Raw genomic sequence first — 12,573 nt, 5'->3', positions numbered from 1 at the left:
AAGGGGGGAAGAAGATGGCGACGGAGAGATTGGGGAAAGCGCGGTTGTGTTAGAGGAAAATTGAAAAGTGAGGAAAAATATAAGAAACCAAAAAGTATTGGAGTTGTTTCAATTTTACTTCCACCACCCTACATACATAAGTACACATGACATACACATGATAATGTTAGTATGAATTAATACCAGCTTTCCTCTCGTGCTTAGTCCGAGCGGATCTCATACAAATTTCCATCTACTCGTTTAACTCTTAAGGGGAGAGCGGAGTGGAAAGATGTCTCACAGATTAAAATGGACATAATTCAAAGTCATAATAATTATATGCAGATACTGCGACTGACGCCATGGCGACGGCACTCTAGTTTTATCTTTTTCTTGCACTTATTGGCAAGCGAAACGCGGCACTATTTTTAGAATTATTAAAAGTTTTGTTGCTCGCGCTCGGCACCAGTAACTTTTTTTTTAAAGGGAAGTGTTATTTTAGGAAAAGGCCTTTACAAATTGCCTCCATCCCATATCTCCTTTTGTATCGGGATTTTCGTGCCCGTTAACATCAAACCGGGCTCGTGAACGGCTGCCGATATTGCTAGCACGTAACTATTCGCGTCGATACGAGAGAAAAGGACAACAATTTGTAAATTGATTCCTTTTTGTTTCCACGTACGGTTCAAACTCTTGTTTTTAATGTACGGTCACAAGCAATACTTATAAATTTTAGTACCGTTAGCCCGTTTTTCACAGGGACCGCTTACCTAACCTGAAGTTTTGACAGGTCCGGTTTTTTACAAAAGCAACTGTCTGTCTGACCTTCCAACCCGCGAAGGGAAAACCAGCCCAATGCAGATTAGGTCATATACCTCCGAAAATGCATTTATCGGGAATGTGGGTTTTCTCACGATGTTTTCCATCACCGCTGAGCTTGTGATAATCATTTATGATCAGAATATGAATTCGAAAACAAATTCGACAATCATTGATTTAGGCCCGTGCTGGATTCGAACCCGCGACCTCAAAGTCAGAGGCAAGCGATCTACCAACTGGGCATAATTGAAAGAATAAATCTGCCCTAGTGGGTCGATAGCGGTAAGCGCTGAATGACGGATATCGTCAACCACGCCGGTGGGGTCGAAATCGGGCTCCTGAAGCGTTTGTTGTCGCGAGGTTCCAAACCTTCGCTGTCATTTGCATTTATTATTCCCATCTGAATATTACAAAACAAATTGTGGGATTTCTTCTATCGTGTAGGATGTGAGGTGGATTCCAACCTCATTAACCCTGGTGTTGGGGTTATTATTGAGCCGCCAAAGGTCCCTGACCTGGCTCAAGTAACGACTACTCACTTTTATCAGTAAGTAGTAACCGGGACCAATGGCTTAACGTGCTTTCTAAAGCACGGATCTTTATACTTTTTGGATAATCAGGTGATCAGCCTGTAATGTCCTAACCAAACCAGGACTCACAAAGTGATTTTTGTGATATGTCCCCACCAGGATTCGAACATGGAACCTCCGGATCGTGGGCACAACGCTCAACCACTGGACCATGGAGGCCGTATTTGTGGGCATTAAAAAAGAGGCGAAAGTACACGTTTTATGAACTTTTTTGAAAACGTGTTTTCACAAAGATAAACACAGGGACAGTTACAATCCAGGTTTAAAACAAAGCTTCGCGAGACAAATATTAAATTAGTAACATTATTTTACAAAACACTTTTAAGTATTTGGAAAATAAATGAAATTTTTCCTCTTATTTATTATTATTCGGTATATTTATGTTAGGTTATTTATTTTACTTGACACGTGTATTTGAATCTACTTTAATTTTGAACATTTGATTAATGTTTATTTTTGACGGGACTTATTGTAGATTTGCCGCAAATGGCATTAACTACATGGCCAGACAAATGGAGATTAATGGAAACTTTACCTTATTTTACTTTGTCGTACTTTGACGGAGAGTTCATGGCACTCATATTTGTCTGGCCAATTAGTGAATGCTGGCTGTCCGTTTAAAAATTATAATAAACAAATCTTCATTTGTCTGGGAAGTCTGACCTGATTAGAAGTAAACAGAAATATAGCGAAAAACAAAGCAAATACTTAGTAATTACAAAACATTTTAGCTAACAAAAAATAGTTTTAGTTTTCTGACACTGATTTTCATTTGAAAAGCCACTGACAAGTTGTCCGTGTAATATTACGAAACAAATTATGGGTAAATAAAAAAAAACTAGATTAAAAGTTAATGGCAAAAAGTAGAGAAATAACCAAACTTTGGTATAACGTAATGGTGTTTTAATTTTGTTTGGAAGTTTCAGTTACTGACGACGAGGGACCGAGAGAAGGTAGAAAATATACCCAAATAGGTGAAAATTTTGCCAAACCAACACAGGCCGGACACTTCATACAAGAATTTCTCTTACCGTAGCGTAAGTGTGAAGGACAATCCGCGTTCGCGACCATTTAGACTAAAGTCGCACCCCGGACACTTCATACAAAAAACCTCGTTTTACACAAACATTGGGGTAGGCCTCCGAACTCACGTAGCCAATCTCATTACTCTTAACGCAAAAATGTGCCAGAATTAATTTGTCTTTTTTGCATATATCGCGTTAGAACTTACGCAAGCTGGCGACATACAAGTTTTAACTGGATATTTGCAAAAAGACAAAAGATTCTACGATATATTTGGATCACGGTAATTGACGTTATCATCCACGCGCGTCTGTTTGTGTGACGTCTGATGCCGATACGAATGAAAACTAAAGGAAGACAGAGACCGCTAGTGGACATTCTATGCCAAAGTGAGAAAATTTAGCTCCCCACACGAATAGGTGCGGGGCGAAGAATGTCCATTCTGTACTTAGTACTATTATTTATTCTTTGGAGCAAGGTAACATTAGCTAAGAAACATTTAATTTTATGGCTGATTTCAATCTTGTATTTTTCTCCTTTGCTAGACTAGGAGTAAACAGATAGCATACCTTCTGACCCGCATTACTCTGTCTGACGCGAGTGGGATGGCGCTCAGAGTAGTCTATTTGAAAACCTTACTAAGACTCTTGTCCTCCGCCTCTGAATAGTACCAGTTACTGCTGCCCTCTGTCAGCCTGGTTTCCTGCCTTTCCTTTGATTTTGGTTTCAGACACGACCATTAACCTGGCCCCACGGGGGACAGAGTCACCTTAACTCACTCTGCACTCCACTGGAGCAATTCCTGTTCGGCGCGTCTTTGCCGCGGGGGTGGGCGCCTCTAACTTCAGAAGGCCGGAGTGAGGTGGTGGCTGAGTTCGGATAGGGACCCAGGGATACGGGTGAAGATCTTAACGGTTGCAGAAGCGAAGATGGGGGCTCCCATCAGTATCAGTACAGCAATGCAGGACGGAAGGGGTCACAGTGACTGTTATAATTATTATGATTCGTCAAATTAATATTTTTTGTCTGACTTTAACTACTTAGATGAATAATTGGAGAGTGTCGAGGGCTCTCGCCCGGATTTTAGTGTTTGGATTCCGACTTCAATCCCAAATCAGGAGGTATGAAAGGTTCCTGTTCTCTATGTTCCTGTATGATTTCCTGCTCGGGCTGTCGAATTTAACTTTATAAGTTTCAATTCCTGTTTGGATCTACAATTGATATCAAGTGGTTTTCAAGATTTGTGCCCAGTTAATGGCATTAGACTCGCCCCCTATTCCATGGGACTTAAACTTAGCTGGCGTAGAGTGGCATACACCTTTGCTTACTCTTTTTGGGGATACTGGGGTGTTGCTGTTATGAATATGAATCCTCCTTCTAGAACCATTTAAACTAGAGGTCGCCTTGGCAACATGAGGAAAAAAAATAGACTAGGCTCTAAGAACGCGCTCTATTCCTATATAACACTGTATTTTTCCATAATTTTCTCGTATGTTTCATTAAAAGAAAATACAACTAGTTGTTGAAATTTTTGTACCATTCTTTTTCTAAGCTGTTATTACTCACTTTTTTCTCAAACTAAGTAGGTGTTTGGGGACTTAGAAACACCTGCTCAAATATCCAGAAATATTCTATTATTAAATAATAATCGTTCTAGTTGAATATTAATATCAGAAATTTCGTTCAATATTTCCAAAAGCTTTCTTTCGTGAAAACAAATATTCTTTTCATACAAATTATACGTTCTCCCTCAAAGTATGTACAGCCGTCGTATGTTATAACGATAACAAATACTCAAACTTTCCAAATTAAATGAGTTCACATGCGAAACATAATTACAGAATGAATTATAGACAACATATTCGTAATAAATTACATAGGTATACACGAACCGCTTTATAAATAGTACTTTTGAATTATTAACATCTAATATCACAAATGTCCCTTTGTTTCACTCTTAAATTTTAAAACAACAATGCTACCAACATGACCATTAGATTAAAACAGGGTGCATTAGTGCCAACTTTGGAGAATGCTTTTAGTCGAATTTCGTTCTGGACTGGTTGGCCGTAGTTCTCCTCTACAGTTTGCATGAGTTCTTTGGGACACGGTAGAGATTCCAGAGGTACATCGGTAAGTTTCTTAGCTTTGCTTTTTTTATTTTTATCGTTGTAATCACTTACGTCATCACTTTTGTCGTAGTAGTCGTAGTTGTCATCGGAGAGTATGTTATCGTTGCCTTCCTCGTCGTCTTGCTCGACCCTCCTCTCTGGAGGGTCGTCGACACACGATACTTTTTCTAGTGCATGGCGGAGAATGTTGTCCCGGGTTTCGTTTCTGAGTAAGTATACCCAGGATAAACGGCAATCGCAGTGAAGTGGGTTACCTGTAACAAAGAAGCAATTAAGTTTCAAGTAGTCATTTGTGAACGGGACGCGTGGTATGCCTTTTGATGATCGATTTTGGTGACTTACGCTTTACAATAGACAAGTCTAAATAAACCTTTGGAGAAGGTTTATAATAACGTGTTGTTAGAAGGTAATTGGGTCGTTCTTTTTATCGACAATAACAAGACAATTTTTCGATATATCGGATTGAACAGAACATCTTTAAAATTATAACGACAATAAATATCATATATTATAAAGATGTGTCTGTAGAGAGCTATTTAGATTTTTTTTTTTTGACGTGACTTATTGTAGATTTGCCGCAGACAGCATTAACTACTTGGCCGGAAAACTATTTAGTATGTCTCTTTATCCTGGCAACATACATTTTTTTAAGCATTCCAAAAAATATCGTTACAGAGCGGCCCTTTTCATCGGAGACAGCATTTCGAATTACCACTCTGTCACAGAATTTTGTGAAAAACAAGCTACGTAACCACTAATCGAGGAACTAGTATTTTGAGCATAATAATAATAATAAAAGTTTATTTCGGACTTATAAAAAAAAACATCCATATTTGTTAGTAACATTACAAACTTAAATCTAGTATTAGTAACAAATAAGTAATCGAGGCCGGTTGGACCCCCGATGGCGGCAGACTATATTTGTTTGACTGCGTGCAGTCGTATCCATCGGGCCAGCAACCGTGAGTCCCACCGGTCCGCCAGCGCGCGCAGTATGGTGTTGGGGCTGTCGCGCGAAGAATAAGATTAACTATATTTTTGGACAATGGAATGAATAAATAAAATTCTAAAACACATAACTTATTAGAACGAAGGACATGATTTTCGATAAAAAAAAGAACAAACCAATTTTGTATTTACGTGTAATTTGTACGAAGTCGTCGTTTTACATTACAATTTAAAACAGACGACCTTGAGACTGACAAGTACCAAGTAGTTTAAATCAAAAATGTATTAATACTTAGCTATACTCCTTTCTGATATTTACTTATATCTACTTATTCATCTTAACAGCCTCCGTGGTCTAGTGATTAGAGCGTTAGGCCCACGATCTGGAGGTCCGGGTTCGATTCCCGATGGGGACATTGTCGAAATCACTTTGTGAGACTGTCCTTTGTTTGGTAAGGACTTTTCAGGCTTGAATCACCTGATTGTCCGAAAAAGAAAGATGATTCCGTGGTTCGGAGGGCACGTTAAGCCGTTGGTCCCGGCTATTAGCCGTAAAAACACCTCCACCAACCCGCATTGGAGGAGCGTGGTGGAGTATGCTCCATACCCCCTCCGGTTGATTGAGGGAAGGCCTGTGCCCAGCAGTGGGACGTATATAGGCTGTTTATGTATGTACTTATTCATCTACTATTATTATATCTACTGTTAGTTTCTCTATAACAATTTTAACAGTTATATAAACAGCCTATATACGTCCCACTGCTGGGCACAGGCCTCCTCTTAATCAACTGCAGGTTATTTTAACAGTTGCAAATGCAAAATTGTTTTTATTTTAATCAATTATGTACATTTCTGATGCCTTTACGTTTAAATAAGCGACACGTTTGATATTTTCTATGATATATCATTGTTGATCATACGTTAGGTGATATGGTTTTAGAAAAATGTTATATAATGCTGTTGATCACGATGTAATACCAATAATATTGATAACACTGTCTAAAACGGCCTCCGTGGTCGATAATAACTACTTCCAGTTATAAGTTCTCTACTGGACTGGGAAAACAGAACAAATATAAAAATAAAATTTGGAAGTCACAACGACCAATTATTAGAATTTTTCGACCTTATTTATTCTGTAATACATAAACATCAATTATATACAAAACGCAGCTGACAGAAAAATTATGACAACGCAAACCAAATCTCAAACATTCTATTCATATATTTTTTAAAATAAAATACTGTAAGATGCCGAATTAATTATAAAATCTCAATACATTATGTAAGAACCTTTAAAACCGTAAGCTCGATTAATTATTACAAGACGCCGAACAGAATGAATAATTAAGATTATTCCTTTAACGCATTTTTATTTATTTAAATGTATTATTATTTTCAATTCAAAATTAATTATTTCCCCAAGTTGTTCTGAAATTAGATGAAATTATTTCACCTCCTTAAAATATTTGTATTTAATTTTAAATTCTAAAAGCAATTTATTATGAAATGTTTCTATTCAATTATTTAAGGAAGGAAAACAATTCGTCTGACTACTGTGTCTTTAATTAGTAGATAGAAATTTACCTTATCTATACTGTGGTCCGAACCACATGTTACGTGTTGTATTAAATGTAATGTGGTGTATTCCCCGGTCCCATTGTCTCTAATGGGGTGGGCAGAGCTATAAGTAATCAAAAACAACTTGCAACCACTGTTGATACGATGTCGTAAGCTGGATATGATGGACTTTACGGTGATAAGGGACCAGCCTATCGCCCATAACATTAGTCCATCATGTTAGAAAGGACACAATGGCTCTGTCGGATGTGCTGTTAGACTTCCTAAAAACTTAGTTAATATTGGTGGGAAGCTACAGCGTAAGGAAAGAGAGGAAGGGGAAGACAAAGAATTAGAGCTTACATGGAACAGATTAAAGAGAAGGCGAACGTCGTGTCTTATAAAGAGGAGAAGGAATTGGTATTTAATAGACAAGAAAGGAGAATGCTACACCGACAAGAGCGTGGCTCTTAAATTAGTGATGATTGGTGATCGATACTGCAACTTTTCAATCAAAGATTCTAAAAAAGGGAATTAGACAATGCCCCCCGGGTATCGAATTTAGACCTGCCCTGAACCCTCTAACCACTAGACTAGTTCAAAAGTTCCGAAGTAAATGCAAAATCGAATAAACTTCCATCTTTTACCCAACAGACAAAGGTAAAAGCGGCGTGCATAAACGAAGTTTCCGTTCACAGGGGACAATGTTAGAGCTTCACCTAATACTTTTAATTTGCATTCTGGTGGTGGCGTGGAATTATCTAGAACAGTGGTTCCCAAAGCTTATCGGACTAAAAAATATTAGTGCTCAGTATTTTTTTTTTCAATAATAGTATCTTTATTTCTGAACCGTCGATGAAAAGTAATACAACTCGAGTTGTATCACTTTTGAGTTATTAGCACACACTTCATGTTCAAAAAATTCTCTTTCTTTCTGTCTAATTCTCGTAACTGTAGCTATTATAAATACGGAGATAATTTTTGTGTCTAGTGATATAAGTACTGTTTGTGAAGGATTCATGCTGTTATAACACGTGTAACATAATTCATCTTAACTTGCATTAAAGTGAAATGAAGATTTTCACTAAATATTTTGGTGTAAGTAAATGCAACTCAACATATATTAAAATACACGCAATCCTTGAATTCTCACAGTCCGTGTTTAATGATATAATTTTAGTTGTAACATCAAACACCAAATTTATTTTTTCGTGAAAAGTAATATAAATTAATATATATCAAAATATTTCAGAAAATACGATCTTAGATATCAATAACGTGTCGTGTATAATGATACATACAAGTTCGATTCCATGCGCCACCAGTGTGTATCCTAGGGTGACCTCCGCATAAACCTGTCTATGGGAAGACATTTTGTCTAGAACCACAGCAAACCATATCTGATCCGCTTTGCGAATGGGTATAGGTTAAGTTAGTACTTCAGACCAAACCGTGTTTTTTCTCTTTCTGCTATAACCATCTTGTAGTACTTAATTACAGTACCTCAATAAGTTGTGGGTCCTGATCATGGCGTCGTTATCACCATGGCAGGGTTAGTCAAGAGGTATTTGAGATTTGTCATAACTGTCGTTAGTCTCCTTCCCTTAGCTGGAAGCATAGCTGTTTTACATAGTTTTCTTGATTACATGCAGGTTCAGCGGTGGCAGATTGAACGCTGCCTTCATTGCTAAGGAGGTTGTAGACGTGAAATAATGGCTCCAAATATTATCGAGATCCAATTAATATGCAAGCCATTCAATACACGCTGGTTAGATCTTTTATGCAAGCGCCGGTAGTGGTATTTTTGAACCTACACAGCCGTAGATGACAGCTCGGTATCGGCAGCATCGGGATCTGCCACATCTTCTCAAGAGAAGATTACCAGTTTCTCAAACACGTTGAATTATAAATTTTTTATAAAGGGAATAACTGCTCTGAACTCTTGAGCACCACAAGTAATATTTGTTTTCTGTATTTTGATTACATAAGAGAGAATTACGCACAGGACTGTGAAAAATGGAAAGAGGAAGGGGAGGCCTTTGCCCAGCAGTGGGATCTTGTAGGATAGATTAGATTAGAATAAATAATTGGCAACACTACGGGCACAACCCCTTAATTAAACCAGGTCACAAAGTTTGTAAAAATCCCAGGAGGTATTTGAGCTTCTGAAAGGAGTTAGTTGGCTTACATAGTCAATAAAAGCACGCATAATGGACCACTTGTGTTTATGCGGAAAACTGAGCCCATTAAAATAACATTACATATGGGACATTCGAGTATTCATTGAGTCAAGTCAGGGGCCTATGGCGGCTCAGTTATAACCCTGACACCAGGGTTGATGGGGTTGGTAATTCACCTCACAATCCACACGATAGAAGAAGAAGAAGAAGATGGGACATTTGCCCATACATGTTGTGCCGACCCCACCTAGAGTGAGATAAGGGCAGGAGGATGATGATGATATAGTGGGAAGTTTGCCCACTTCACAATAGTGGTCCATACGCGAGGATACGCGGAAAGTCCCCCACGTGTGCTTACGTGTAGAGTTTTGCGGAAACGAGCTCATTTAGCTTAACCATAACAGACCATGGTCCATGGTGGTCATGGTCATGGTCTGAGGATAGCCCTGTGTAACCTATAGGTTTGGAGGTGAACCAATGATCTTCATTTTCACTACCTATTCTCATCGTCAACATTGATTCGACTCCGTTTATCGTTCTGTCAATGTTGCGGGCTACCATTAGACCGGGAATTTTGATAATTCGAAATATCGAATTTTACTTTACTTTAGGGGATTTTGATTGTGGAATGAGTTGTGATCTTTTAAATAGTTTTAAATAGCAAGAAAGAAGTAACACTTACCGGTTTGTGTGATTTTGGTTTAAAAGTACGTAGGTACATCACCTTTATCTCCAGGCCATACTGCCAGGCTAGCCCGAAACATTCCTAATGACTAGTCTTAATATGATTCCTCTTACCTTCATTTGTTAGGGGTGGAAATATTATCATAATTGAATTTGTAAGATTTTGACTGCAAAAATGAACCAAAAGTGGTTTTGATTAGGGGCGTAGTGTAGTGGACAAAATGTGTTTGTAGTGGGCAGCAGTGGTGGTTTTGACCGGTTATTTATGAGTTTTGAGAGTAAAATCGTAACAAAAATATCTTATTATCGTCACCTTACACTATATATACGTGTACCATCTTTATATGTATTTATTATTAGAAATTCGTAAAAACATGTATCATTTTACACAATAAAACCGAAAAAATAAGTCATGTTAAACCACTTGACACAAATTCGTTATAGTTTATCGTTTGTGTCAATTGATATAAGTTACGTTTCTTTACTTTTTAAAGAAAATAAATAGAATTTTGCCTTTCTACAACATTATGAAATAAACTTTCTTCCAAGACATTTTGTTTTTTGTAGAATAAGACTGTAAAATTAATAATTGAAATATGATATATCAACGATGACTTTTTTATAGTTATGTGTGTAAAAAGGTATAAGTAGACTTGTATCAATTTACACAATATAAAAGTTGGTGTCAACTGATACATGTAATTTATTTTGATCCTCTACCATTTCTGTTTAGGTTCTAAATATAACTAAATATTAGAAAAGAAACCTTCCATCATCACCTATCGACACATCTAACTTCTGCTCCATTATTCCTTATAAGTCGCGAGCTAGAATATTTTTAACTTTAAACTCGATTTTCTCAAAACTTGAATTTGATGGTTATTAACGACTGCTAATGCAGCCGGGACCAACGGCATAACGTGCCATCCGAAGCACGGAGGACCTCGAGATGAAAATATTTTTTTTTGTGGTCACCCATCCTATGACCGGCCTTTGCGAAAGTTGCTTTACTTCAACAATCGCAGACCGAGCGCGTTTACCGCTACGCCACCGAGCTCCTCTGTCTAAGTCTTAAATATATGACAATAATTGTTTACATTTATATGTATGCAGTTACATTACTCAGGTGTGAAGCCCTAAAAGTTTTAAAACTGAGCTAAGGATACCAGCTACCTTCCAAAAGTTGTATTCAAAAGCCAAACCTGAGGGTTCTGACAGTGAATATTGTTATATTCAGACAATAACATTTAAAATTTGAAGAAAATAATGTCAATAATTGAATGCAGGACGGAAGGGGAAAGTCACAGGGACTGTAACCTGGAACAGAGGGCAGCACTAACTGTCAATACTATTCAGAGGCGGAAGACAGGAGTCCTAGTACGGCTTTAAAATTGACTATTCTGGGCACCATTTGAAGGAAAGAAAGAAAATTTTTATTCAGCAAAAAATACACAATTAGTAACTCAGCAAATGCCATGGCCTAGCTGTAGCTAGATTATGGCGCTGATTTTCTGCTGCTGTCGATTTTTTTTTTTTATTTTTTTTTTATTTCACTCACGTTAGACAGAGTACTGGGATCGGAAGGTAAGAGAGATATAAAAAAATAGCATGGAGCTTCACCGACAAGAGCGTGGCTCTTAAATTAGTGATGTGATGATTACAAATAGATGGCGCTGGTATCGCCTTAATGATGATAGCGATATATTATAGATCGATTTTTTAATGGACATGATGAGGGCCAGGAGATGCTGGTTCAAGTTTTTACAAAAATCTTCTTTTTTTTTGTGATTTTAAAAGAAATCAGTCAAACTAGTAAAAGTTTCAGCTCACGCATTAAAGTCAGTCACAAGGTTAGTGACGCTTCCATAACATAATAAAATACCGGATGACAGTACCTACTCTAGAGAATAAAAACGCATAGAATAAAAAATAATACTTCGAAGAGAATGGTAACTCTCTGGCCCCCACCAATTGGTATCAGTCGTCTACCTCACCCCCTCTGGGTCTTACTTTAGTCTGAAATGTCCGTAAGTCGCTAAGGAGTAAATGAGAGCGCGTGGACAGTCTGACTCGCAATTGGGTAGTTTCCTAGGTCAAAGATAAATTATGAAATTCTAATTACTAAATAAAGACAGATCTAAAGGTGACAAAAAACGTTTCCTTTTTTTTTAACGAATTACTTAACGAATTTTATAAATATAAACATAAACTGCCTATATACGTCCCACTGCTGGGCACAGGCCTCCCCTCAATCAACCGGAGGGGGTATGGAGCATACTCCAGTACGCTGCTCCAATGCGGGTTGATGGAGGTGTTTTTACGGCTAATAGCCGGGACCAACGGCTTAACGTGCCCTCCGAAGCACGGAATCATCTTACATTTTCGGACAATCAGGTGATTCAAGCCTGAAAAGTCCTTACCAAACAAAGGACAGTCTCATAAAGTGATTTCGACAATGTCCCCATCGGGAATCGAACCCGGACCTCCAGATTGTGAGCCTAACGCTCTAACCACTAGACCACAGAGGCTGTTAAAACGAATTTTAATAAAGAAAAATGTAATAATAAGTGCGTGACATTTTGTCACGTTTTTCTATGACGTCATAGGTTGTTTTTTCATACGAATTTCATAGCGATTACGTGTTTTGACGTTTAGTAA

General features: G+C 37.8%; 1 protein-coding gene across 1 annotated transcript in view; it reads right to left on the bottom strand.

Annotated features, from left to right (window-relative positions):
• Positions 1-3,494: 3,494 nt before the first annotated feature.
• The window catches only part of LOC126373484 (connectin-like), a 162,681-nt gene continuing 153,602 nt past the window's right edge, over positions 3,495-12,573 (bottom strand). Inside the window, exons 3-4 of the mRNA XM_050019640.1 lie at positions 4,436-4,797; positions 3,495-3,581 (exon numbers count right to left, since the gene is read on the bottom strand). Coding sequence (XP_049875597.1) covers positions 3,495-3,581; positions 4,436-4,797 — 449 coding nt within the window. The remainder of the gene's footprint in view (positions 3,582-4,435; positions 4,798-12,573) is intronic.

Source organism: Pectinophora gossypiella, chromosome 15 (genome assembly GCF_024362695.1).
Source record: "Pectinophora gossypiella chromosome 15, ilPecGoss1.1, whole genome shotgun sequence".
NCBI classification, from domain to species: Eukaryota; Metazoa; Arthropoda; class Insecta; order Lepidoptera; family Gelechiidae; genus Pectinophora; species Pectinophora gossypiella.
Note: the sequence above shows the minus strand (reverse complement) of the source record. Positions and strands in the feature narration are given on the sequence as shown.